The following is a 27011-nucleotide window of genomic DNA, read 5'->3' as shown; positions in this document are numbered from 1 at the left end:
TTCAGGGTTTGTTTAAGCTGAAATCTTTGTTTTATTGCAGTAATTTCTACTGGTTCACAAAGATATTACATTGGATTTTACGAGTCCTTATGATTTATATTAATATAAGTCTCCAATTTCCTATAAAGGAAATTTATCAGAAAAGACATGGTCTTTGAGGCCCTAGATTTTTTTTTCTCCATTTTTTCCTTGCTTGTTGTAATTTTAAGTATTTAGTGCAGAAATTTTTTATTTATATAAAGAAGAAAGGAAAAAAAATCCCATCGTCTAGAAAACTGTATCTTAACATTTTCTGGGTATTCAAGACTGATGAAAATGATTGTTCATCTCATCAGAAAATCAAACTTTTGCCCATATGTACAAAGACTTTCATACAATTTCAGGAGATTCCACTTGTTTACCCCTAAGATACAAAACCCTAACCTGACTCCCAAGCTCTACTTCCATAGAGAGCAAGCAATCAGGCCAGGCTTTCTCTGATTTCATACTCACTAAAGACTCCTGAGTCTCTTGGTTCTTGTAGTAATGTTGCTTTTTTTTTTTTCCAGCCTTTTTTTCTAAGGTCCAAGTTCTTAAACTGAGAATTGGCAATCTTTGATGATCTTTTGCAATATAATTACCAACTGGACCTTTGCTAGTGAACATCTTCATAGCTGTTTGGAGAGAGGAATTTAACTTTTGATTTCCTTATGTGTGTGTTCTTATTTGTCATGGAGTATATTCAAGAGAGAGATTGTGAAAGCTTGTTTTCTGGGTAGAGGAGAAACTCACCATCTTTTCCTGTTTCCTCTTTGCCTCTTTGTCCTGTCTCAGGGCTCTTTGTGCTGAGGGCATTTTGCTGGCTTCTACCAGCAGTCAGAGAGAAGAGAATAGACTGGGGATCACTGGGCTGCCTGATCAGTGGGAGCCAGCAGGGTTTGGAATAGGTCTCCACACCCCCATCTTTCCTCCCTCTCTGGCGTCATTCATATCTAGAGCTGTGTCAGGATGGGAACTGTGGATTGGTGGAGGAATCACGCATAGTCCATGCAGCTTGGAGGTGGGCGTCTGCAGCCCACGTGCTGTACTGTACTGTATTTTCTTGGCTCCAGTGCACAGATGCCACAGACAGAAAACAACCGCCCAGGCTCTGTTTTCACGCTCATGTAAGGACTTCTGAAGCCCCGTTTCTTGTAGTCACGTCGCCCTGCATCTCAGTCTACAAGGACACATCTTGCCTGTCTTTTCCTCCTGAAACCAGCAACGTTTGTTGAATGAGCCTGGCTCCAGACAGAGCCGTGTGCGCTGCATAGAGAGAGCAGGCTGTGGTCAGGGGTCTCGGGACTGTGCAATCGTGTTGCTTCTGCTGCCCTAGTTCACAGGCCTGTGTTCTCTCTTTCTTGGATGGTTATCAGGGCCTCCCATCTGTTCTCCCTGCCACTGGTCCAGCCTCCACCAATGCATCCAAAATTTCATTCAAAGACACCCATCTGTTGATGTCATTCCCTCGTTTAAAACCGTTCAGTGGTGCTACTCTTAGGATAAAGTCCCAACTCATTTGCATGGTTTACTGGGCTCTGCAAGTCCTGGCTCCTAGCTGTCTCTCCAGCCTCCTTCCTCTCACTGTCACTCCACATACCAGCCATGCTACCCTCTCACTGTTCCCCACATTTATCCTTTTGGCACTTTTCCGTTATTGCACTGATGGTTCCTGCAACCAGCTCATCTTTCCTCACCTTTGCTGCATGTGGAATAGCCAACTCAAATGTGACCTCCTATTAGGAGGCCTTCCAGGATTCCACAAATAGGGTGTGTTGCTCTATCTTCTGCATTCTTTGGATTTAGCATACCACAGTGATTACTAGTGTGGACTCTAGAGTCAGACTCCCAGCTTTCAAGTCTTTCCTGGCCCCTTCCCACATGTGTGACTGTGGGTAAAATGAATTACATTTGCTCCTGTGCCTCAGTTTCTTCATCTGTAATATGGGGTGTTAAGAATAATGCTCTTAAGTCATTGGTTAAAAGAGGCAATAGTTTAAAGTGCTAAGCCCAGTGCTTGGCCATAGTTAGCACTCAATAATTGGTTTTATAAAAAGTTGTTCTACTGGTACTTTGCATATCTCTCATCATCTCATGTAGTTTAATATATCTGCCCTACTAGACCAAGTGCTCCTTGAGGACAGGTTCATATCTTGTTCACTTTCTCTTGCCCCCTGTGTACAAGTTTGCAGGAACTTGGTTGAATAATTTCTTGTGTATAGATTTGCCTTCAAAATGAAAAGGGGCAATGGACAGAGTTAGGGAATGCTTGAGATTGGGCTTGTGGATGATCCCAGGCCCAAAGTTGATATGACCTTGATGTCCGCTAGTGTGTCCTCTGTGGCTGAGTGTTCCTTTTCCTGGCTCCAGGAGCACAGATAGTGCTTTTGTTTTGCCAAGACAAGGTAGGAGACCATGTGAAAGTTAAGCACATCCTAGGCACCAAGTTCATGTCCATTTTGTTTTTGTTTTGAACTGTAGGTGACATGTCTGAGAGTAAAGCCAAGAAGATAGAAATCAAGGATGTGGATGGGCAGACCCTGAGTAAGCTGATTGACTATATCTATACGGCTGAGATTGAGGTGACTGAAGAGAACGTCCAGGTAAACTTAGCTCCAACTAATAGCTCAGTGTATCATATACTCAGCGCCCCACCCCCCACACCCATTTACATCATCATTTTGTTTAACCCTCACAACAATTCAGTTGGTAACTGGAGAGGAAACTGAAGCTTCAAAGAGAGTGGGTGACTTGTCCTGAGATACGTGGCCAGGGCGAATGACCCTCATATCCCGCCTGCCTGAACATGGGACCCATGTTTTTAACCACTAGGCCATAATCCCTTGGAAAGAGCTTGAGCCCCAGAGCAGAAAGTCTTTAACTCATGCTGGTTCAAACTCTTGGAGCCTGGGTGACCCCTCTTCTCCCCAGTCATCATCTCATCTCAGGGATTTTGAGTATTGGCTTGTGAGGCTGTTCAAAGTTTTTCTTGTGTCAGTGTTAGGCAGTGAAATGCCTCTGAGCCTGTGGAGGTGCCAAGCACCAGCCTTGAGTGTCAGCAGAGGTGCGTGGCTGTGAGGTGGATTGTCTGTGCCTCTGCCTCCTTTTGCTGCCCCGGTCTCTTCCTCAGCCATCTGGAGCCTAGAAAAGAGGAATCAGCAAAGACACTGCTTCACCCAAAGGTGTATGTCCTCACTGTGGGGTATGAGACATCGGTGTCATGGCTCCAAAGGTGGGATGGTTGAGGGTGTGGCCCGCGCTGGAAGCCTGTGAACCACCAGGCCAAATGCAGACACAAGATGTGCTATTTCTTATCATTAGGGATTTTGCTATTAAAGTAACGGAAATTATATGGGATATGAAAGGTTTTTCTCCCTTTTTTTGTTTTTTTAAAGCAAAATTCTACCTTATTTATTGTGAGAGAGATATATTAAACTCTATGAGATGATGAGAGATATGCAAAGTACCATGACATATTTCTCTTATTCAGAACACCATGCCCTTTTTAAGATTGAGGTGTTTGGGAGGCCACATTGGTAATTGTGTGTTCGTTCCATCTGACCAGAATGTTTGAGGGCCTCTCGTATGTCAGACACTTCACTGGGCACTGTGTTTGTACCAGTGAGCAGAGGTGATTCCATTGTCTCCTTTCATGGAATTTGTGTTCTAGGGTGAAGACAGACACTCTTCTAATAGGCACACATCTAATGTTTATGTATAAATTGTGTAAGTCCTTTGAAGGAGAGGAACAATTTGAATGAAGTGGGGAATCTAGGACGGGCTCTTTCAGGAGATAAGATTTGAGTTGAGGACTGAAGGATGGGTAGAAGTTAGTTTTGCGTGGTAAAGGGTACCTTGGTAGGGGTGTTAGGGTACAGGCAAACCGAGGGTCTGAGGCACCCTGCATTCGGGCCTGTAGAGCCTGCCCCAGGGTATAGCCTGTTTTTGTCTCTAGCTCTTAGACAGACTTTTGGGTGGTATAGTTTCTACAGTGAACTAGTCTAATCCTTCCTCACCCTTTAAAACTGAAATTTCTTTTATGCACAGTAAAATGCATAGCCACTCCATTATTTCTGGTCTTTCCCATCCAGAGTGGAGTGGGCGATGCCATGGTTACATACTAGGTCAAGCAGCAGAATTTAAGCAGCTGAATAACTTTTGAGCAGTAACAGCAAGTACAAAGTAATTTAGTATAAAATATGTATAGGGCGTGTGTGGAAAAACATTTTTTTTAAATGGGTGATAGTTATATGAAATCACCATGTCTTTTAAATTCATTTAGGTGCTTTTGAGACTGATATAAATATTGAGATTTACAAAATGCAGGAGATTATATCCTTTGCAACTTTAATGAAAAATGCTAGATTTCAACCTAAAAAATGTGCAGGGGGTAAATAATTTTTTTAAAATTTTGCATTAGAGATACTATAAACATGAAAGTGATAGAGGAATGTGCAGAAAAAAGTTAACTAGCAAGCCTGCTTGCTGTCTTCAGAAAGGCTTGCTTACAAGATCAGTCTTCATCCAGAGTTTGGTAACTTGGATTTTCAGAGAGTTCCCACTCCTCTAGTGATAATGGTAGTAGCTTGCACTGCTTAAACTGTTTGTACAAGCAATATGGTTTATGCCTATCACCTGCTATCCTTATGAGAGTTTGGAATTTCAGCCCATGCTAGGCAGAAGGTGCCTGTGTAACTGACGCCTAACACACGTCTTGGCCTCTGAGAGTCAGGCTAGCTTTCCTAGTTGGTAATGTTTTGCACGTGTTGTCACAGTTCATTGCTGGAGGGATTAAGTGTGTTCCCTGTGACTCCATTTGTAGAGGATTCCTGGAAGCTTGTGGCTAGTGTTCTCCAAAATTTGCCCCATGTACCTTTTCCCTTTGCTGATTTCGCTTTGTATCCTTTCAAGGTAATAAATCTTAGCTGTACTCATAGTGAGGAAAACTAGAGCTTCTCCGACACCCCCACTAACATTCTGCCTCAAGGGTCCGTTTTCTCATTTGTAAAACATGATCATAATAGTGCCCTTTCTATTGGGTGGTCATGAGTTAGACTGTCTGCCTTTAAATCCCGGCTCCACTGTTTCCTAGCTGTGACACCCCAAGCAAGTTACTTAACTTCTCTGTGCCTCAGTGTTCTTGTCTGTCTCATGGGCATAATAATAGTGCTTAACCTCCTAGGGTTGGCGTGAGCTTTAAATGAATTACTACAGGTAAAGCACTTAGAGGAGTGTGCCCCTGTGTCAGCAGACAGGGTGGGCGCAGAGAGCACTGTGAACACAGAAGCGTTTTCACCAAGGAGCACGTGTCTGAAGGTGGAGACAGGTGGCCAGGCAAATGGGTGCCCTCCATTGTGGTAGGGGCCAGAGTGGAGGTACCCAGGAAGCAGAGAGTGTTCACCACCACCTTGATGAGGGTGGTGAGGGCAGACCTCACTGAGGATGCATGGTGTGTGCTGGGTGTTGAAGGAAAGTCTTGGAGGTCAGGCCTGCCTCCTCTTCTATCTGTCTGTGACCCCGGTGGCCTGTGAGCCCCTGGAGGGACCTGCTATGTTCAGTATTATCTGGGAATAAGGAGGGGGCTGCGTGTGCAGAGACTCCCCTGGGAAGCACAATGTGGAATAAAACTCTGCAGCTTGGAATCAATCATATATGTGAACTATTTCCCTTTTTTCCCTTAACTTTATGGTTTGGTCAGGAATGACCTTGGGGGAAAACCAAAACTGGTTAAGAGAAAGTTTTAGATCAAAATGTGGCTGCTTCCTCCTGCTGTGATGTATCTATCTGCTGAGAGTTGCTCACAAGCTGTCTGTGAAGACTATGTGTGAGGATTCATTGCACTGAGGAGGTGTACGTGGAGGTTCCTGGGAAAACAAGGGTTAGAGACTTGGGGCTTGGTTAAATGGCTGGGAGATTATGCCCTGCTTCTCTTTCCAGCCACACATACCTTGGAGAGACTGAACTGCCCTTCTACAGTGGAGGCAACAATTCGTAACTGATTCTTATTGATACTCACTGTAAGCAAAGCACGTGTTTGATCACTTCACATGCATTATTTTGTTTAATTATTGTAACCACTACTGGAAGGTTCTACTATGATTCTTCTCTTACAGTTGAAGGAACTGATGCTGCAAGGGGTTAAGTGGGCATTACCCAAGATCACACAGGTAGTTAGTAGGGGAGTTGGGGTTTGAATTCAGCTCTCTCTAACTTGCTGTGCCCAGTTGATGTGGTCAACTCGAATTTCTTGTGAAGTGGATGATCAGAATCTTGACTTCAGCTTGTATTAATGAATAATAAAAACCAGTGTAACTAAGGACTCCCTGTGCACCAAACACCGTGTTAGTTGCTTTAAATGTATTATTTCATTTGAGTCCAATGACAAGCCTTTAAGGCGGTACTATTACTATCTTCATTTTACTGTTGAGGAGTCAGAGGCAGAGAGAGGTTATGTAATTTGCCTTTAGTCACATGGCTGGTGAGTGGAGAAGTCAAAATTCTAAGTGACGCTATACTTCCATTAAATTTTCTTTTCTAAATATTCTAAGTGACACATTTAATCACAGGGTAGTCCTGCTAACTCTCCTGTACACCCCCTGCCCCCTTCTTCTTTCTCTCAGTAAATTTTTGTTTAGCACTGTTTCTGTGCCAGGACTCAGGCCTGGTGCTGGCAGAGGCAGGACTTGCTGTGTGTGGGGGGGGCAGGGGCAGCCTTGTCACCTGGGCCTCTGACTGGCACCCTCCCTCCGTGCGTGGCCCTGCTTCTCTGAAATTCCAGGAGTAGGTGCTTTCTGAGGCAGGGCATTTCCTTTTGTTTTTGTTAAAGGAAACAAACTCTGTGACGGGATATCCTCTGCTGGGTTTTCATGTTATCCGAGGGAGAGAAAAAACAACAACAGGGCCTGTGCATGAAAAATGGAGGGGAAGCCATTTGCAAGCTGGAGGGGAACCTGTAAACTCTTTGCCGAGGGTCATTCCAGGGCCTGTTTTCCCAGAACCAAAATGCTGAGATGGCGAGAGGCAAGCTGAAAGCTTTTAACCCAGGGTCATTTTCCCTTCCTGCTGTGGTTCCAGCCAACTGCTCCTTCTCAGTCTTAGCCTCCTTCCAGGGGCCAAGCCACACAGTCCTAGCAGTTCCACCAGGACAGTCTTGCTTCCAAGTTGAGGACCTGCGCTTGGCCTCTTGTTCCTAATCTTATTACTGCTACCGCTTGAGGGAGCCGAGCTGCAGGCAAGATAAGAGGAGAGTACATCGTTTTCCAGCCTTGGCTGTAGGAGAGGGAAGTGAAGGCCACCTCCTGGATGTTTTTCGCTCTTTCGTAGCCTCTGAGGATCTGTGTTGCCTCTCCTTGTGTGCAGTCCCCAGAGCCCCTTTGGACCAGGGCCCTATTTATCCCTGAGACTCAGCAATTGAGCAGTGATACAGCCTCCAAACTTTCCCCCTCAGCATCCTGACTCCCTTGGCTCTTCTTCATGCCTTCCTGTGTGAAGCAAGCAGTGGGAAGAAAAGAGCCTTTGACTCACAGCAGATCATAGCATAAAATCAAAGAGAGGGAAGGAGCAATTAGAGAAAGCACCAGCCCCGCTCATTTTGGGATGTCAGCTTGGGAACACTTTAGGGCAGGAGTGGACCCAAGCAGGATGGGGGAAGGTCTGAAAGTTTTTGTCTGCCACGTGGATTTTGTGAACAGTGAGGATGCTGAAAGCTGTGTGGGTAGCTGTATCCAAGGAGGTTTTAAAAACTGAAAGTATAATCTAAGGAGTGTGTTCAGGAAATATTTATTATTTCACTACTTTGGGTAGTTGTCATGAGGTTGAAAATTTTAGCACCAAACTGTGCAACTGACTTTGTGGTAAAGAAGAGGGCAAAGGAGAGGGTGTGTGTCCCTGGCATGACAGCATTTTGGCTTGGCTGGGATGCAATCTGGGAGGTGGGGATTGGACTCTCAGAAATTCCTTCTCCGTGGCACTAGAGGGCTGCTGTCCATTGCATCCTCTAATCACATCTGACCCTTGGGGGCTCCTACACCCGAGTAGGGTGTGTGCTAGACAGCATTGGCTTACTCCTCCCCACCAGTGCTTCTCAGTCTACCTGGATACAAGTTCCTTGTTCCCGGGGTAAACAACTCTCCCAGTCTGTCCAGAATTGAGGGCTCTCCTGGGACACAGGACTTTGAGTGCTAGAACTGGCAAGGTCTCAGCAAACCAGGATGGTCGGTCAACTCGTGGCCTGGCTTTAGGGTTTGTAGCTGGTGCTGGTTTAGGGCACGTGTTATGGAGGTCATCTGGGGAGTTTGGAACACAGCTTTCCTTTCCTGGTATGTATTCAGCAAGAATGGTTAATGGTTCTCCACTTTACTAGCAGGCCGAGACTAATCTGGTCCTGAAATCTGTTTGGCTAGGCTGAGCAAGCGCATAGGTTAATTGAGTTCCCCAGTTTATAGCTGCTTTGTGGGAACGGAGCTTAGGTGGTCAGATTTGGAGCCTGACTGTGTTCACTTACTGTCTCAAACTCTCCAGCGGGTGATCTTATCTTTTTCCTTCTCTGGAATGAATCAGTGGTTCAGAAATTACCAAGAATGTGATGGTAATATACAGTTGTCTTGCTGGTGGAAGAGAGAGGGGAGAGGAAGGAGAGAGGGGAGAGGAAGGAGAGAGATGTTTTCTAGAACTCAGCTGTCATGAGGGAGAGGTATAATCTTGCAGGCAGGATGAACTTCCCTTTGAGAGCAGGCACTTAGCTCTGGAGCAGGACCACTGATAGTAGAGGCTCTTGGTGGCGTCTCTGTGTGGGCAGGAATGAGGAAGGGGGCCAACCACCCCAACTTTTGCACTGAAAGTCCTGTGTCCTGGGAAGTCTTTTGATCCTGGGCAAACCTGAATGGCTGGTTACTCTAGTGATGAGACAAGGCCCAAGAATGGGGCAGTGGGGCAGAGTTTTTAGCCTTAGCCCATGGTGGTGAAGAGAACTAGAGATGAGGTTCAGAGCTGTTTTGGGGGACAGTTAGTCTCTAAAATTTAAATCACTCAAAAAAAAAAAAAAAAAGACTTTTATAGTGCTCTTAGTCAGGAAATCAAATGCATTTGCAGCCCATGTATGTCTTCCTGGGCAAGCCTGGGTGGATGCAAACAGCTGGGGTCTGGCTGGCCCAGACACTCTCCCTGAGAGTCAGGGGAGCAGCTGAGAGCAAGGACTCAGAACATGGGGTTGTTTTGGGGTGAAATGGATGCTGGGGGCCCCAAGCAATGCAGTCTGAAGCCAAACTCTTCACAGCTATCTGTTTTGTTTTGTTTTTTTCCTTAAGTCACTCTCAGACTGTCTGTGCCAGAGTAGGGGAGAGGAGGGGGAAGCAAAGCTGGGTTGAGGAGGACTTTGCTGACTACCCTGGTTTTTTGATCTGAGGGCCGGCTTCGGGAGCTGTGGCAAAGTCCAAAGGAACTCGACCAGGGTTGATGGTCTGAGCACCCAACTGGCCTGTTCAAGCTAGTCTTCCCTGAATTTTAGGAAAAACACATGCACACACACTTGATCAGGAACTTGTTTCTGTCTCCCAGGGTACAGTATAAATACTCATGTGCCTCATGACCTTTTAAAAGGAACCTTAGCTCTCCTTTTGCTGAGAACCTACCTCAAGATGTTCTTTGCTATTTATCTGTTGAGTGGGAGAGTAGAGTGTGTGTGTTTGAGTCCTGATGGATTTGGGGATGATGCCCTCATTCCAGTAGATGCTAGAACAAGATCAGGGGTCTGACTTCTGCTGAATCTTGTAGGCTGGCACATACGTGCTCAGTAATTAAATGGTGAATGAGTGTGTTAGCTATTCAATAAATATCTTTCTGAGTAAAGATATTAACTAAAGGCTATAGGGCAGTGTTCTCAACTTGACTATACATTACAAGCACCTAGGGAACTTTAGCAGTATCTCACTGTCCAGGCTACACCCCATTCCTATTGAGCTGGATCTTTGGGGGTGAGACCCAGGTATCAGTATTTTAAAAATTCTCCAGGGGATTCTAATATATAGCCATGTAGGAAATCAGTCTTTCTTAGCTTGGGCTGTTATAACAAAATACCACAGAGTGGATGGCTTATGCAACAGAAACTAATTTTCTCACAGTGTTGTAAGTGCTAGATCTGGGTTCCAACTGATTGAGTTTCTTGTGAGGGCTAGCTTACCAGTTTGCAGAAGGCCACCTTCTCCTTGTGTCCTTGCATGGTAGAGAGAGAGAACTCTGCTATTTATTTTTCTTCTTATAAGGGCCTTAGCCTAACCGTGAACTTCTAGATGTTCAAGCTGAATTTAGAAAGGGCAGAGGAACCAGAGATCAAATTGCCAACATTCGTTGGATCATCGAAAAGGCAAGAGCGTTCCAGAAAAACATCTACTTCTGCTTTATTGACTATGCCATAGCCTTTGACTGTGTGGATCACAACAAACTGTGGAAAATTCTTCAAGAGATGGGAATACCAGACCACCTGACCTGCCTCTTGAGAAATCTGTATGCAGGTCAGGAAGCAACAGTTAGAACTGGGCATTGAACAGCAGAGTGATTCCAAATTGGGAAAGGAGTACGTCAAGGCTGTATACTGTTACCCTGCTTGTTTAACTTATATCCAGAGTACATCATGAGAAATGCTGGACTGGAGGAAGCACAAGCTAGAATCAAGATTGCTGGGAGAAATATCAATACCCTTAGATGTGCAGATGACACCACCGTTATGGCAGAAAGCGAAGAACTAAAGAGCCTTTTGATGAAAGTGAAAGAGGAGAGTGAAAAAGTTGGCTTAAAGCTCAACATTCAGAAAACTAAGATCATGGCAGCTGGTCCCATCACTTCATGGCAAATAGATGGGGAAATAGTGAGAGACTTTATTTTTGGGGGCTCCAGAATTACTGCAGATAGTGACTGCAGCCATGAAATTAAAAGACGTATACTCCTTGGAAAAAAAGTTATGGCCGACCTAGACAGCATATTAAAAAGCACAGATATTACTTTGCCAACAAAGGTCCATCTAGTCAAAGCTGTGGTTTTTCCAGTAGTCACGTATGGATGTGAGAGTTGGACTATAAAGAAAGCCAAGCACCCAAGATGCTTTTGAAAACTGTGGTGTTGGAGAAGACTCTTGAGAGTCCCTTGGACTGCAAGGAGTTCCAATCAGTCCATCCTAAAGGAAATCAGTCCTGAATATTCATTGGAAGGACTGATGCTGAAGCTGAAACTCCAATACCTCGGCTACCTGATGCGAAGAATTGACTCGTCGGAAAAGCCCCTGATGCTGGGAAAGACTGAAGGCAGGAGAAGGGGGTGACAAAGGATGAGATGGTTGGATGGCATCACCAGTTCAATGGATATGAGCTTGGGCAAACTCTGGGAGATGGTGAGGGACAGGAAAGCCTGGTGTGCTGAAGTCCATGGCGTCATGAAGAGTTGGACACAACTTGGCAACCGAACAACAACAAAGGGTCTATGAAGTGGAGAGTAGTGGAAACTAAGGCTGGGGTTGCCTCAAAGTCCAGGCTGGGAAGTTTGGACTTACTTGGGCAGGCAGTGGAGAGCCATGCAAAGGTCTTGAGGCTGGTCGTGGTCTGATAAGAGCACTGCTTTGGGGAGATGAGACCTTGGTGGTGGGATCCTGCAACTCAGAATGTCACCTTCTCTTCCAGGTGCTGCTCCCAGCCGCCAGCTTGCTACAGCTCATGGATGTTCGTCAGAACTGCTGTGACTTCCTGCAGTCGCAGTTGCATCCCACCAATTGCCTGGGCATCCGTGCCTTTGCAGATGTGCATACCTGCACCGACCTGCTGCAGCAGGCCAATGCTTACGCAGGTAATGGGAAACATGTAGCTGCACCTTTCCAAGCCTGTGAATTTAATAACCTGGTCTGTGGTGGACTCCTCAAAGATTATGAGGCTAGTGTGTTCTACTGAGAAGCAGTTATGATTTAGTCAAGGACTTAAGACACAGGTGGAAAGATAATTAACAATAGAGGAGTTCAGCTCAGTGCCAAGTGGAATATGACTAATTGCCAGATGAAAAGTTCAGACAGTAATTTTCATGAGAGAAGAGGAAGGAGATCTGAGAAGACTTCATGGGGGAAGAATAATTTGAACTAGGTCTTGAAATAATCTTTGTTTAGGAAAATTTCTATTTTGATCAAAGTGTTCTGTGAACACCATTTGAAAAGTCAAATACTGTTGCAAGTCTCATAATGATAAGAGTCTCCTGCTGTTTTTCCACACCAAGTCTTGCTCTCTAGAGCCACTCATTTGCCTCTCTGAAAGAATTAAAATACAGGTGCTGATTCAGCCAAAAGTTGCTTCATATGATATTTACCTCTTTTTGTAAATAAAATGTTATGCGACTGGTTTCGGGTTTATTAGTTTTAGATGTTGTCTGTTGACTTCTCACAGAAGAATAACTGCACTTTCATAGACATCCCCTCATATACAGTCACTGTTCCCCTCTCTTTATTCTTCTAATATCATTTCTACAGCTGAGCTAAGTTATAATTGGTTTTTTATCAGAAAACTTTTGTTTTAATCAGTAAGGCAGTGAATAGATGCTTTTTAATTTACACAGTATTATGATCACTAACTCTTACAAGGGAGGTACACTGAACAGTCTTCTCAGTACATCAGATAATCTGTTGAGTCCATTTTATTTTTCTTGGAGACATTCTCCTCACTAGAGCTTGTCACCCTGTGATTTTTATAGGGAGTAGTGATTTGAGGATGAAGGTCATGAGTGACCTAGGAAACAGGTCTGGTCATATCAATTGATAGATCTAGTCATGGCCACCTCCTTCCCTTGCAGTAAAACCTCTCATTCTTCCCCTGTCCAAATGCTGGCAAGGCTTCTGTCTGTTCTGTCTCCTATCCAGGAAGCAATGTCTGGGAGTTAACTGAGGGCCTGCTAGCTGCTCACATGTCAGCTCCCTGCATTGTGTTAGCCCCTTGATCCACAAGTCAACAAGCATTTCTTCTGTTTTTCAGCATCCTCTTTTTGCTCTGATCAAGACCCCAGGAGCCTACATAGACTCTCACTTCTTAAGGTCTGTTTCTGAGGACACAAATGGGACCAGACATTAGGATGTCAATGATGATGATTTTTGTGAAGGAGATTCCCCAGTCTGCCTAATTCTGAATTCCTCTGACTCTTTCTGACCCTAATCCTTGACTCTCCTGTTTCTCTGCTGTCCCTCCTGTGCCTGTATTACCTGGCATAATATCCTACCTCGTTTCTGTTCTCAGGGAGTGGTCACTAGTCCAGCCTTCTCTAGTCTAGCCTCTTTTTTGAGGGATGTGCACAGACTTTGCTTCAGCAGAAGCTGAAGGCTTAACTAAGGCCCAGATCAGTGTGTGGACATCTGCTGGTGCAGGGGTGAAGGGAGAATGCTTAGATGCCAGGAGGTCTCTGTCTCCCCTCCCCAGTCCTCTCTGTAGAGTGTGCATGCTTGCATCCATACGCAGCACATATCATACCCTTTCGTAGTTGGCTCATGAGGTCATCAGAGGTTTGGGCTGTGTATTGAACTCCCACGTTTAACAAAGGCTCCTAGGTCTTGTGGCCTGGCTTTCCTCCACTTTGAGAATCTCTGTTTTCTCCCTTGCCCTTCTCCCTGTCTGATGGTGAGACTCACCTGTGGGAGAGTGGGGAGGATGCAGTTGGGAGCACTTTGCGGTTTTGGTGCTCCCTGACCCTGATGTGGGCACGGTGATGTGGTTCCGCAGCATTTGGGTGTGTGCACTACGTGTGTGTGTGCAGTGTCATGGTGGATGGCTCTCAGCTAGTGTTTACTGAGCTCTCACTTTGGGTCACATCCTAGACTAAGCATTTTATGTTCATTTAGAGCATACAGTAGCTGAGGAAAGTAAAGCGCAGAGGGGTGAAGTCATTTGTTGGGGTTAGTTAGAAGAGACAGAGACAGGATTCAAACCCAGACAGTGTTTACTCCAGAGCTATGTTTATAACTACTCCGTTCTGTGGCTTCCAGGCCCAGCTTGGACATAGGGTGGCCCTGTGAATCAGAAACTGTGGAGTGTTGGTGGCTAGAGCTGGCATTTTCCATCGGAAGTGTGAACCTCAAAGTCTGTGCCATGCAGTTACCAGATTCCAACAACCAGACGTTGTAGACAGATGGCCAGCTGTCTCTGCTAGATGCAGGGTGTTCAGTCATCTTGGGGTGGGAAAGTGAGGCGTGGATGTCTTCTCTTCCCTGTTGGGAGGCTGCCCCTCATGGCATGCGTGAGCCCTCCTCCTTCTCTGGCTCTGTCAGTGTGACTGCAGGCTGAGAGCCTCCTCCCTGTTGTGCAGGCCTTCTGGGGAACCTGGGACCAGCTCCGGGATAGCTTTCTTTGTAGCCCTCAGCTGTGTGCAACCGAGAAGATAAAAATCATATTTTTAAGGTGGTGTGATAATACAGAGGTTGTTAGACTATGATGAAGAGACATTAGAAGAAACAGTGTTAAGACTTCACCCTGTGTGGTATATAGAGAAGTAAAAAATGGTTAATCTGCGCTTACTCTATCGCACTCAGCCACTGCTGTGGGCCTGCTTTGTGTCTTTGGTCTTGCACCCTCCGAATTTAGATGGAACCTGGCGGCTCTGCTATTGCTGCCTCCTGAGACAGAGCTGCTGTCTCGCCCATTTAAGTGTGGATGTGTGGGTACTGATCAGAATCACACACACAGAGGGCAGTGTCGGCCCTGTGTGGTCACAGGCTTCCATGGCCCCACACCTCAAGTTAGGAGGTATCTGAGCCCACGGACTACAAGGAGACCCTCCAGATCAGAACCGGGGATCACACCAGCCAACACTTTGGAGCTGAGTGACCCTAAGCCTGTTTTCTTCTCTCTCTGACGGGAGGTTGCTCCTCCTGCTTTGTTTTCAGGATGGTTTAGGGGATTGGGGTCAGTGTGGGAGGGACAGGTAGGAGTGCCTCCTGCAGAAGTAGGTGCCATCATAGGGCCGTGCCCTGGATCCTCCCTGTGTTCATGCCGTCTGTGGCAAGAGAGCCTCAGAGCCCCACGGGACCTGGTGGAGAGACGGAACTCCTTGGGTCAACACCACGACCCCTGCTGCAGACTGCATGCAATTTGCGGGAGAAGGACCGTTTCTGGAGCTTCTGATGGTGGCTCCTCTGTATACATACACACAGCTGGGTATGTGTGCCTTCCCCTCCTTCCCTATCTCTGGCCAGCTGGCCTCTGCCTTCACTTGTCCACAACCCCAAACTGCCTCTGAATTCTGTTCATGCTCCTTCTCTAAGATGAACTTTCTGTTCTTATTATTGTTGCTATCTTAATACACAGCCATCTGTGATTATTGCAGGAAAGGCTCCACAATCCTACCCGGAGGGCGTCAGAGGCAGCACGCTAGTATACAGCTTCCCCCGTCTCTCATTCCACATATATATTTTCCAGCCAAAAAAATCTTAGCAGTATATTCTGAACATCTTTCCATGTTAGCAGACATATTTCTATACCATTATTTTTAAAACTTTAGAGAATGTATTCAATAAGAGCAACTTGTATCCATGATAAAAATTTCAAACAAGACCAAAGGTATGAAATACACAGTTGATCTCTCAGGTCCTCTTAAGAAAGCAGGGGACCCTCTTGGATATCCCTACAAGATATGTATATATTACACTTTTTAACTTACACAAATAGAAGACTTTTGTACTCATTATACTTTTTTTTTTTTTAACTTAGTGCAATATCTTGAAGTTCTTTCCAGACTCTTGTGTATGGCTATTCTTACTCTTTTTGTCTGCTGCATCATAGGGATGAACTATAATGAACTATAATTTAGTTAACCAGTCCTCTCTTAATGAACGTTAATGTTACCAGTTTTTTTTTTTTTCCTTTCCTTTTACATCAAATGCTTCAACAGGAATTCTTGTACGTAACATTTTGGAGTATACTTGCTGGTATGTAAGTAACCGTGAAATTGTGCTTGTAGGGTGCCATCTTAGTGTATAGCACAAAGTAGCTCGTAGAGAGTATGCATTAAAAGATACTGCCGAATTGCTGTCTAGAAAGAGTAACCTATTTTTAAGGTTGACAACTGCCTTCTGATAAGCCTTCAGCCCCCTGGCGAAGGACACAGCGTGATTCTGGGGGCTGGAGCACCATCTCTTTCCACCTAGTTGCCTGGTTGATTTCCTGTTTGCAGTGGGCCTGTCTCTTCTTCCTGTGGCAGTCCCTTCCCCAGGGGGAAACAGTCCAGTTTCCCCCTTAGGGTTATGCCCCCACATTTTTGCTGTGATATGTGTTATGCTGGGCTGGGGAAGTGTGAGTCCCATAGTTCAAAGCTGACTGGGCTGGGGAAGACCCTTGCCTCCAGCTGCTGGCGTCATAGTTCTCCTGAGTACCGGGTAATTGGGAAAAGGACCCTCATATTTTGCATAGCCTGTTTCTTATATCTCATTGTTATTGTTTCCAGGGACTGCTTAATCTTTAACTTCAGAGGCATGGGCCCAAGTTTATGGGGATTTGGTTGTTTGGTAATTGGATGACCATGCCTGGGCCATCAGCAGAGCTAGTTGAGAGGGATGTTAATGGGACCCTATTAATGAAATGGCAATTAAAATTCTTTGAACAATGTGTTTACATCAGCCTGCCAAAGCTGAGCTGAAACCACCCAGCCATGGGATGGAAAAACCATTGAATTTCACATGTTTGTGGAGAGAAATGGCCTTTTTTCGATTGATTGAGTCATTTAAGACCATGGAATGAAGTAATTAAACTAAGGACAGCAAAAAACTTTGACAAAGCATTTGAAAAAACACAACCCTCTGACTTAGTGAGGGTTATCTGGTGAAATTGCTGCCTCCAGCTTGGCATCATAAGATAATAATGATGGTGATAGTCACAGTGGAAGCTTCTGCCATTTCTGAATACTTGTGAGGTACCAGGCAAGGTACTACACACTTCAAAACTGTGAGATGTAGTTATTACTTTCCTAACTTATAGATGAAGAAACGGAAACCTTGGAGAAGTTTAGTAACTTGCTCCAGATCACATAGTTTGTGAGTGGCAATGCCAAGATTCACGAAGAGGCTGCCTGACTCCAGGGCCTGTGCTCTGAGCCCACTGTTTATTTTCACAACTCCCCAGGCCAGTTCAGTCTCTCTGCCCGTGGCTGCTGCCTCACTTCTGCCTCCCCTTGATTTTCTGCTTCTACCTTGGAAGTGGCAAATGAAGCATTCGTGTGGATGCAGGTAGTTTTTATTGTTAGTTGTTCTCCTTTTGGGGATTTGAGGAGACTTCCCTGTTCCTTCCATTTTCTGGAGAACAGGGAACTCTGTTGTTGAATCAGCAGCACTGATAACTGGGCAGTTCTGATACAGCCCTTTGCTCTGTGTGTGTGATAGCAAGGGGAGGCACAGTACATACACTTCTGGAACTAAGTCAGCTTGGCAATAGAGCTCTCATCCCACCATCCCAGGGAGAATGGAGGCAGTGAGATTTAGAGTCCAAGGGCTGGTGGTTGTGACCCTTGTGGGAAGTAGTTAGGTTATTCTGTTACTCTCTGTGGGAGCTGAGCCTTCTCCCTGGAGCAAGGAAACTATGGGCCCTGAAAACCAAATACTGATCAAGAAAGCTTACCTCTGCACTCCAAAAATAGAGTAATAGGAAGGAAGGGAAGGGGAGAGAGATTTAAAGTAGCTCTGTTTTTTTTTAAAACCCTACTAAAATGTTTTGATTCTGTTTGTGTGTCTACCTTTCATTAGCTGGTCCTGGAGCCTGATAAGTGGTTCCATTCAGAGGCACTCACTCATACCTGTTTGCTGGGGCCACTGGCCCTGGAATAACTGCAGGTCAAAGAAGTCATAGATGAGTTATCACTTCCATTTGTTCTGGGCTTGTAGTTTAGATAAACCTGATCAAAGCTTTAGGTTTATTTCATACCATCAGGAGGGAGGAATGGACTTAGGACTTGCTTGAGAGGTTGCCTGAGGCCTAGGAAGTCTTGAAGAAGCATGGGAAGGGAAGCATGGTAATTTCAGAGCTCGATATCTGTAGATGCTGAGGAGTCACATTTAAGCAAAACAGACCCAAATAAGACAGAGCCTCCCCTCATGGGGATCATAGTCCCAGTATGAGAGAAAGACCTCAGGTGATAAGATGGGTTGATGAGCATTGTGATTTTAATTTCTTATTTTGTGTGACTTTGGGAACACAGAAGAATATCACGTCATCTAGCCTGATAGGTGGGTTAGGGAAAGATTTCTATCCAGGGGTCTGAAATTTGAACCCAGGTCTGATGCCAAAATGTTTGAAACACTACCATCCTAAGATTATTTTTTTTAAAGAAAATATATTTAGATTCATATTTTCTTTCTCTCTCTGCAGTATCCTTAAGGGATTCTTAGGATGTTCTGATGTCTATATCGATTTTACCAAAATGGTCTGCTCAGGACAGGCTTTTATTATTTTGGAAACTAAGATTCTTATCAGAACATTTGGTATTATATATAGATAGCATTGGTTTCAAAACCAGGCTCTACCACTTACTGCCATGTGATACTAAGATCATGACTTAGGCTTTCTGGGCCTCGATTTCTTCATCTGTAAAGTGGAGATATTGATATTCGCTTCAGCTGGGATTTTGGAAGCTGTAAGTGACATAATATATGTAAAATACCTAGTATGTTAGCCATTTTTAGGAAGAACCCTTAACTTTGTCCAGGCTTGCTTCTTTGAAAAAACCCAGCTATTCCCCCTTTTGTGGGAATGTGCCACCCAGTTTCCTTATCCTTTCAACACTGGGAAGATATATTTGTGTCGCTTGGTGGGGAAAGGATTTACAGTTGTCTGGTGCCCCTCGCCTTCTCCATAATTTCTCATCTAAATAGACAGGAACAGTTCCATTATGTTTCATTAATCAAAACTTGGACTTTTTTTTTTTTTTTGCTGGAGAAAAATAAATTATTATTACTTGCAGCAAGTAGGGAGAATACTGGGAATCTTTTCCAAAGCCATGTCTCCAAAACTTACATCTTAGACAGTGTTTGCTACTTGTAGTAAAGCCTGGTTAATTGAAACTCCTAACCAGATACTAATTAGCTATCTTTTTGTGTGTGTGTGGTTTGTTTACACTCCTCCCTAAAGGGGAAAAAAGCGAGAAGATAAGAAAAGTTTAGGTAAGTTTAGATAAGGTGAAAGTTTATTTTGGAGAATCCCCCTTCAGGGGCTTGCCTGTGGTTCAAAGATCCTGTGCCCTTGCACATTCCACCTGACCCCCAAGATGGAGCCTTGCCTGCCTCTTCAACCTCCCCGGGAGCCTGGCACAGTCCCCCATACTTGGTGGAGGCTCTGTACATATTTGTTAGATGAATGAAGACACAGCCTAGGCTCTAGCTATACTGAGCTGTTGCTGTTTTCTAGATATGCTCTGAATTGGCCTTCTGTTATTGAATGTGGAATGCCTTTCCTGGCCTGGTCCTGTGGACTTTGGGTTGAAGTTACTGGTGTCTTGTGTTATCCTTTTGTAAGCTAGTCGTCTCTTTGTAGACATCAGCTCTACTTTCTTCCTTTTTCAAGAAACACTGCTTTTGGCACATCACGTATGAACAGTTATTGAGTACTTGCAATGGTTTCAGGAAATGTGAATTATTGTACATATATTTATCTAATGCCCATCACACCTTTATGAGTTAAGTGCTATTATTAGCTCCATTTAATGGATGAGAAAACTGCAGCCTTAGGAAATTCAATACTTATATCATTAGAAAGTTTGTCAAACTCAGTGGAGTTAAAGTAGGATTCTGAGACCTTTGAGTCCACAGCCTCACTGGCAGGTCCTGCAGTCTCAAAGGATGATTGATGCTGTGGAAATGCTTCTCCGTTGGAGAGCAGTGCTGCCTGCAGAACTGGGCTTCGTAATGCAGGTACATGTGCACGTGATATTTCTCCTTCATTTCTAAAGAGTTTCTTATAGATCTCAAAGTAGTCTAATATATGTTATCAGTTTTGAACTTCAGAACAACCTGGAGATCGAGGTCAGGCTTTATGGTCCCACTTTATGATCAATGAAGTCAGAACCTGAAAAGAAGGGACTATAAGAGGTGGAGCTAGGTAAACCCAGGTCTTCTGACTGTTAGCCACAATTAGTCACTACATTCTCCCTTAATACATTAACAGCAAAGCAAAAGAAATGAACAAGTGTTAAAGGCAGAAGCTGATTCTCAAGGTGTGTCTTGCAGGAGCAGAGTGGGTTCTTTCCAGGAAGTGCCTGAGAAGAGCGCTGACCTGAGTCCAGAGTCTTCTGGGCAACTCCTGTTTCCCAGGAAACTGAGTTAGCCAGAGGAGCCTGTTCCTATTTTTTCCTACCCTGTTGTGTCTTGAGTGTTGCTAACAGAAAGGGATCTCCTCTGGGGCTCAGCCCTGTGTCCCAGGCTGAAGGGAGAAGGGAAGGGGTTTCTGGGCCCTTCTTTGTGTCTTGCTCATGCCTTGCAAATCTCCTTGGTCTCTGGGTGTGCCAGCCCTGAGTGAGAGAAGCTCCTGTCCAACACCTCCCTTGTTGTCTCCTCCCCACCAGATGCTGCTTCCTGGGAGGATTTCTGAAGGGATTTCAGTGGGAGGTTCCAGATGGGCAAAGAAGCAGCCAACTTCAGAGAGATGGGACCCAGACTCACATGCTGCGATGCCCCAGAGTGTGAGAGATGGGGAAGTGTGGAGGGCTGACTGCTTTTTGCCTTGCTTTATCTTTGAGTACTTCTTGTTTGTCCACCATGTCTTCTAGGATACGCATCGTTGCACTTCCACCTTCCTTTTCAAAACCCAAGCTCGTCTCTTGGCTTTCTGAGCTCTGAGGAAGAATTTCTTAAAGCTCAGAATTTTACTTCCTCACCTCCTCTTTCACCTCCCCTTATTCTTTTCCCTCTTCTGAATGTTAGTTTTTTTTTTTTTCTATCAACCAAAGATAAAGGTGGAAAGACCAAGTATGGCTCTGGGACACAGAGATGTTGGTGTTGGCTGGCCTGCCTCCCCTGCTGAACTCAGCCATGGCTAGTCCCCAGGAACTCTCTGCCCTATACTTGGTCAGTTTTTCTCTCTGTAGTTTCTTGTGTGTTGTCAATGCATCTGGCGACTGGTCCAAAGACTTCTTGGGCCAGAAGAGTGTATAAGGAGAATCCTGTTACTTTCCAAGCCTCCAGGCCAAGAATGAATTCTCATCATCCAAAGAAATGGGATGTTCACTTTTATTTAAAAATCTTTAAGAATGAATACTTAAAAAAAATAACTATAGTCTTAAATATTCTGAAAGTTAGATAGTTGAATCTCATACTTAAAATCTATGCTTTAACAAAATATTTTTTTTCTATTGCTGTGTAGAGAAGCAAGACCAACTTCTTATGTTGTGACAGTTGCTTCCATCTGTAACGGATCTGACTTTTAACTTTGTGTTGTTATGTACAAACAGCCCTGAGCTTCAGGATGGGCAAGCTTTAATTGTGGCTTCAGTTATGTTATTAAGCTAGTGGAGAGCAAGTGGGGAGCCTTTTTTGCCCAGTGAGAGATGGAAAAGATTATTTATAACTCAGACTTTGAGAGTAGAATATTGACATTTAGGGACTCTGGATGAAAGGTATATGGAATTGTTTGGATCTGAAATTCTTTCAACATATAAAGTTCAAAATGATTTTTACAAGAAATGATTTAAACTTTAAGAAGTTGATGAGTGTGATTAGCATGCTCCGATTTTCATTTTCCTTGTGCAGCTGTGGCAGAGTTGATGTTTCAGCATGGCCTCCCAGGCATGGAGGTACCTGGAATCTCACTCCAGGGGCCAGCCAGACCAAGTTGGTGGGGGTGGGGGGGGGGCTTCTGGAATTATGCAAGAAGCTCTCAGGCTAGAGGAGGGACACCACAGAAGAAGGGGAAAGGTCTGGAGGGCAAAGAGCACAGGTGCTTCTGGGGTGATGGTGCAGGGTTGTGAGAACTGAGGAAGGAGCAAGGTCTGGGGCAAATGACAAAGGACGCTGTGACCTCCAGGGCCTCTTGCAGCCGGAGTTGTCAGCCCTTGGCCTGGCTCACCTTGAAGCAACTCGCAAAACATGTTCTCAATTCCCTTCTCATCAGAGCATGGGATGGAGGGAGACTTGGTTTTTATCTCCATTGTATGCATGAGGATAATGGTGCCACAGGACACAGCTCGTAAATGACACAGCCGGGACTTGAATCTAGACTCCTTCTTTCGAAAGTGCCTGCTTTTTCCCTGGCATCTCACTGTGTCTGTAATAGCAGGATGGTGGCCTGGGAGAATGTCAGGGTCAGAATTGTCCTTGGCATTTCCCTCATGTGGCCCTTGGGGCTGTGAGATTTATCTTGTTCTTATTGTTCCAAACTCCCCTCTATATTACAGCCTTGGAAGGCCCGGCTGCTGTGGACCATTCCCAGTGGTGGTCTTGGCAGCTGTGTTGCCGCCATACCCAGACAGAAGCTTAGTTGAGCCTTCTTATGAACCAGAGATAACAGGCTTGACTTGGGCAGGAAGGGATGAACCCTTCGGCCAAGCTTCTAATGCTGACTTCCTAACAGAACCCCCAGAGACTTTGGCCATGCAGCAGTTCTGACCCACTTTTGTTTGGCTGAGCGGCGGGGGGCACCGTCTGCAGCTCTGCCAGCCTGTGCCTTGAAGGGTAGTGAGCCCAATTAAATAGGCAGGCCCCTGCAAGGCTTCTCTGCAGCGCCATTATTAATCTCATGGAGCAGGGAAAAAATATAACCTCACAACTCTGTGCCCAATTTTCCTCTGTGATGATGTTCAGGACAGAGGGTTACACAGGGGGATGCCTTTGCTGCTGAATTAAAAGGCTGGTTTCCCTCAAGCCAGGATGTCTACCTTTCTCTCTCCCTCCCACCTCCCCCAGAGCTCCCCGGACTCTGCTCTGAATCCCATAGATTGTCATGGCCTTGGTTCATGGATGGGCAGTAGCGTGTTATAACTTGGTTTTCTGAACTTACACTTTTTTTTTTTTGGAACAGAGCAGCACTTTCCAGAGGTGATGCTGGGGGAAGAATTTCTTAGCCTAAGTCTGGACCAGGTGTGCAGCTTGATATCCAGTGATAAGCTGACTGTTTCTTCTGAAGAGAAGGTATGGCATGGCGCTCTTTGAAACAGAAGCCTCTCTCATGAGGTGGTTGTGGGAAGGACTTGTGATTCAGTGAGACCTTTTCTCTTTTCCAAATTAAAAAAAAAAGGTTTATGTATTTTTTGCCCCTTAAGAAAAGACTTTCTGGCCCATGATCACTATATACGCTTTATGGACACTTTAAAGAAGGCGTAATGGTGATGATGATGATGGCGACAAAGCTGCTTCCATTTCTCAAACCTTTACAGATTGCCAAGCCCTATGCTAAGTGCTTGTTGTTCTTCAGTTCGTTCAGCCATCACCTCAGCCCTGTGAGGCAGGCATCACTATTGTCCTCACATTACAGATAAGGAAACAGACTCAGAGGCGTTAATTATCTTGTTCAGTGTCACTCAGTTGGTCTGCATGTCACTTGATCTTAACCACTGTCCCACATGGCCTCTTGTGAATATCCAGTATTTAAGCCAGAGCCAACTTTTAGGGAACATCTAAGCACGTGTCTGCAATGCGGGAGACCCGGGTTCAATCCCTGGGTTGGGAAGATCCCCTGGAGAAAGAAATGGCAGCTCACTCCAGTAATCTTGCCTGAAAATCCCATGGACGGAGGAGCCTGGTAGGCTGCAGTCCATGGGGTCACTAAGAGTTGGACACGACTGAGCGACTTCACAATTCCAATAGGGAACTGGAATTTTTACTGATGAGGAAACCGAGCCTCGCAGAGGGGTTAGGAACTCCTGGAAATCACACAGTTTTTCGGTAGCCAAGCCAGGAGTAGAACCAAGGTCTCCTGACACCCAGTCCTCTAACTCACTGACCACACACCTCTTCATTTGTGCTGGAAGCGTGACTTCTGCCCCTGCTTAGCTGACCTGTGACTGCTGATCTGTCCTGCCTCCCAGCCTTCCTTATCTCTGACCCTGTCGATTCAACAGTGATTGCCCCTTAGTCATGCCCACTCTTCTCGACCCCATGGGCTATAGCCCGCCTGGCTCCTTTGTCCATGGAATTTTTCAGGCAAGAATACTGGAGTGGGTTGCCATTTCCTCTGCCAGGGGATCTTCCCAACCCAGGGATCGAACCTGCATCTCCTGTGTCTTCTACATTGGCAGGTGGATCCTTTACCACTCTGCCACCCGGGAAACCATTATGCTGGGAATATTCTCTACTTTGCTCTTCATCTAGTTGAATTCCCAAACAGTTCAGATTCTTTTTCTACCAGGAAGAATTTCTTTACTCCAGGAGATGTAGTCTACTATACTGGAAATAACACAAACTTCAGTGTTGGCCACTGGGATCCAAATCTTACCTCTTGTATTTACGAATCAGTGATGTGAGGTTGGGCAAGAGACTTTGCTCCTCCACCTCTTTCCTCATTTGTAAAACGTAGGAAGTAATAGAGCATGTTCCACAGGGTGGTTGTGGGGATTGAAAGAAATAAGGTATGTAAAATACCTATTATAGTACCTGTTACCTTGTGGGTACCTAGTCAATGTTAGCTGAGTTGACTGTTGACTGGGCATCTGGAATTCATTATTTTCTCCTCTGTGTTCCAGGAAAACGCTTACCTTGTTCTCCTTTTTACTGTAATTAGTTCTCAGCTAGTCTTACCTCCTCCACTCACTATGAGTTCCCAGATGGTAGGGACCACACCTTATTTGGGATTTCAGTGGCTCAGTGGTAAAGAATCTGCCTACAGTGCAGGAGACACGGGTCTGATCCCTGGTTCTGGAAGATCCCCTGGAGGAGGGAATGACAACCCACTCCAGTATTCTTGCCAGGAAAATCCCATGGACAGAGGAGCCTGGTTGGCTACAGTCCATAGCGTTACGAAGAGTTGGACATTACTGAAGTGACTGAACACACACACACACACACACACACACACATGCACACACACACACAGAGTCCATAGCATCGCAAAGAGTTGGACACTACTGAAGCGACTGAACACACACACACACACTGCTTACTCATCTCAGTCCTCAGAGATGCTCAGTAAATGTTTCTTGAATTGCCCTAGTCCACCCTTAGTGTCCAAGCTTTAGGCCCTTTCCTGAAGGAATATTCAAAGAAAAGCCCTTGGGGAGGATTTTATGTTGGATATGAGACTGCATCCAAAGGTACCTGTCCAGAGAATGGGGTGAAATTCACAAGGCCCTGCCTATCGTCCTGCAAAAGTTTGGTCAAGAAGAAAAACAGTTGTTGGTTGGAACTATGGGCAGTCCTGGACTTCAGAGAGATTCCCCAGAAGGTGCTTGCCACAAGCTGGGCTCTCCTGTAGGCTTAGGGACATCTGTGCTTCCGCTGGCTGATGTGAACAGCACCTCTGCAGGCTTCTTCCTACCCCAGCCTCAGAAATGGAGAGGCCTTCCTCACTTCTTGCCAAGCCTCTGTACTGTCTTCTCCGGATTGTGCTACCAACTTGGCACAATTTGAAGGAATGAGCCAGTTAACTGGTGTATGAATGTTGGTCTGTTGGCCAGTTTAGGGCCTGCTCAAGCATATGTCAAGTGTAGTTTGAGAAAATGGAAGCAGACATATAAGCAGCAGGATTTGAATCAATTTAGGGGTGTTGAATTGAGAGGGAGACCCTCCTATCTTAAATTCATGGTGGCCCATCCTGCTCTGAGGTCATAGTAAGTTTTCTTCAGGTGAGGGCTTATCTATGCTGGTTGTGCCAGGACAGACGTGGAGATGGTTGTTGGTAGGGGGAGGCATTATAGTGCCCTGGAAACCACTTGGGTTTTGGACATGGGCAGAACTGGTTCCACGCTCAGCTTGATGCTTACTGGTTGTATGACCTTGAGAAGTCACTAGTTTCTTTGAACCGTAATTTACTTACATGTAAAACTGAAATACTAAGAGTGCCTCCCTTATAGAACTGTCTTGAGGATTAGAGATAATGGATTAAAAAATGAAAATACAGTTTTGGTAGGTGCTCAATAAATGGCAGCTATCATTGTAATTATCATAGTTCTCTATTTGGAGGTACTATTGATAAATGGCAGTGGTATCGATTTTGCTATTGGTAATGGTAAAATAAACCATGGTGTTAACTGCATCTTTTCAGAAACAGAAACGTGGCAATAGATATATACACTTAAAACTTGCCTGTAGTGGCTTTCATATATTCATATGCTTACATATGAGTTGCCCTTTCTGTAGAATCAGTTTGGAGTGTATGTATTTTTCACATTATTGATGTTGTGTATCATATTTGGGTCTCAGAAATTATGTGTAACTTCAGAGTTATATGATGCTTTTCAGAAAATATATTACTCATGGTATGTTTAAGGTTGGGCATGTAATTTTGAGGCTTATTAATGAATAGTGGGTTTTGCCCATATTTTCTCTTTGCCAAAACCCATAATTTTTTTCCCCCTTAATTGATCGCTTATTTCTGGAAGTTTAATAGCTGGAAGCTTTGACAATTAGGTGTTTGTCATTCGAATGTTAGCCCTTTAGGCTTTGAAGATTCTTTCATCTGTTCCAGGAGATTTGGTGATTTCTACTGCTTTTAATCACATTGTGTGATAGGCATAATTGCTTGCATGCACAATGGCTTTTTCTTGCAATATTGTGTTATAGCGAAATTTTTTTTTATAGCGAAATTTTTTGAGTATATTCAAAGTAGTATCAGGGATCGTCATTTAAGTTAAAATCCAGCTGCATTTAATGTTAGCATCTGCAGAAAATTCAATTGCATCGGCAATCAAATAACCTGTATTCAGCAAAATTCACACTTGAACAGCAGTATCAGTTATATTATGGCTTACTTCTCTACTTGCAGCCTGCAAGTTTCTTTCAACATATATTATAAAATGCAGCCAGGTTTCAGATGTGTCTTACAACTATGCATCTTGAAATAGAGGAAATGTGGTATTTT

General features: G+C 44.8%; 1 protein-coding gene across 4 annotated transcripts in view; it reads left to right on the top strand.

Annotated features, from left to right (window-relative positions):
* Nucleotides 1-27011, top strand: part of KLHL3 (kelch like family member 3) — a 124923-nt gene that overhangs the window by 38391 nt on the left and 59521 nt on the right. For 3 of the 4 annotated variants that reach the window (XR_009694162.1, XM_061151356.1, XM_061151355.1), the window contains 3 exons: nucleotides 2500-2621; nucleotides 11685-11847; nucleotides 23019-23128. Coding sequence is in view for 3 of the 4 variants with exons in the window: in XM_061151356.1 (XP_061007339.1) it covers nucleotides 2500-2621; nucleotides 11685-11847; nucleotides 23019-23128 (395 nt within the window). In the remaining variant the exon portion in view is untranslated. Of the gene's footprint in view, nucleotides 1-2499; nucleotides 2622-11684; nucleotides 11848-23018; nucleotides 23129-27011 lie in introns of those variants that run through there. The other variant, XM_061151357.1, reaches the window with a different exon arrangement.

This window comes from Dama dama, chromosome 9 (genome assembly GCF_033118175.1).
Source record: "Dama dama isolate Ldn47 chromosome 9, ASM3311817v1, whole genome shotgun sequence".
NCBI lineage: Eukaryota > Metazoa > Chordata > Mammalia > Artiodactyla > Cervidae > Dama > Dama dama.
The sequence above is the reverse complement of the archived record's forward strand: the minus strand, read 5'-3'. Positions and strand labels throughout refer to the sequence as shown.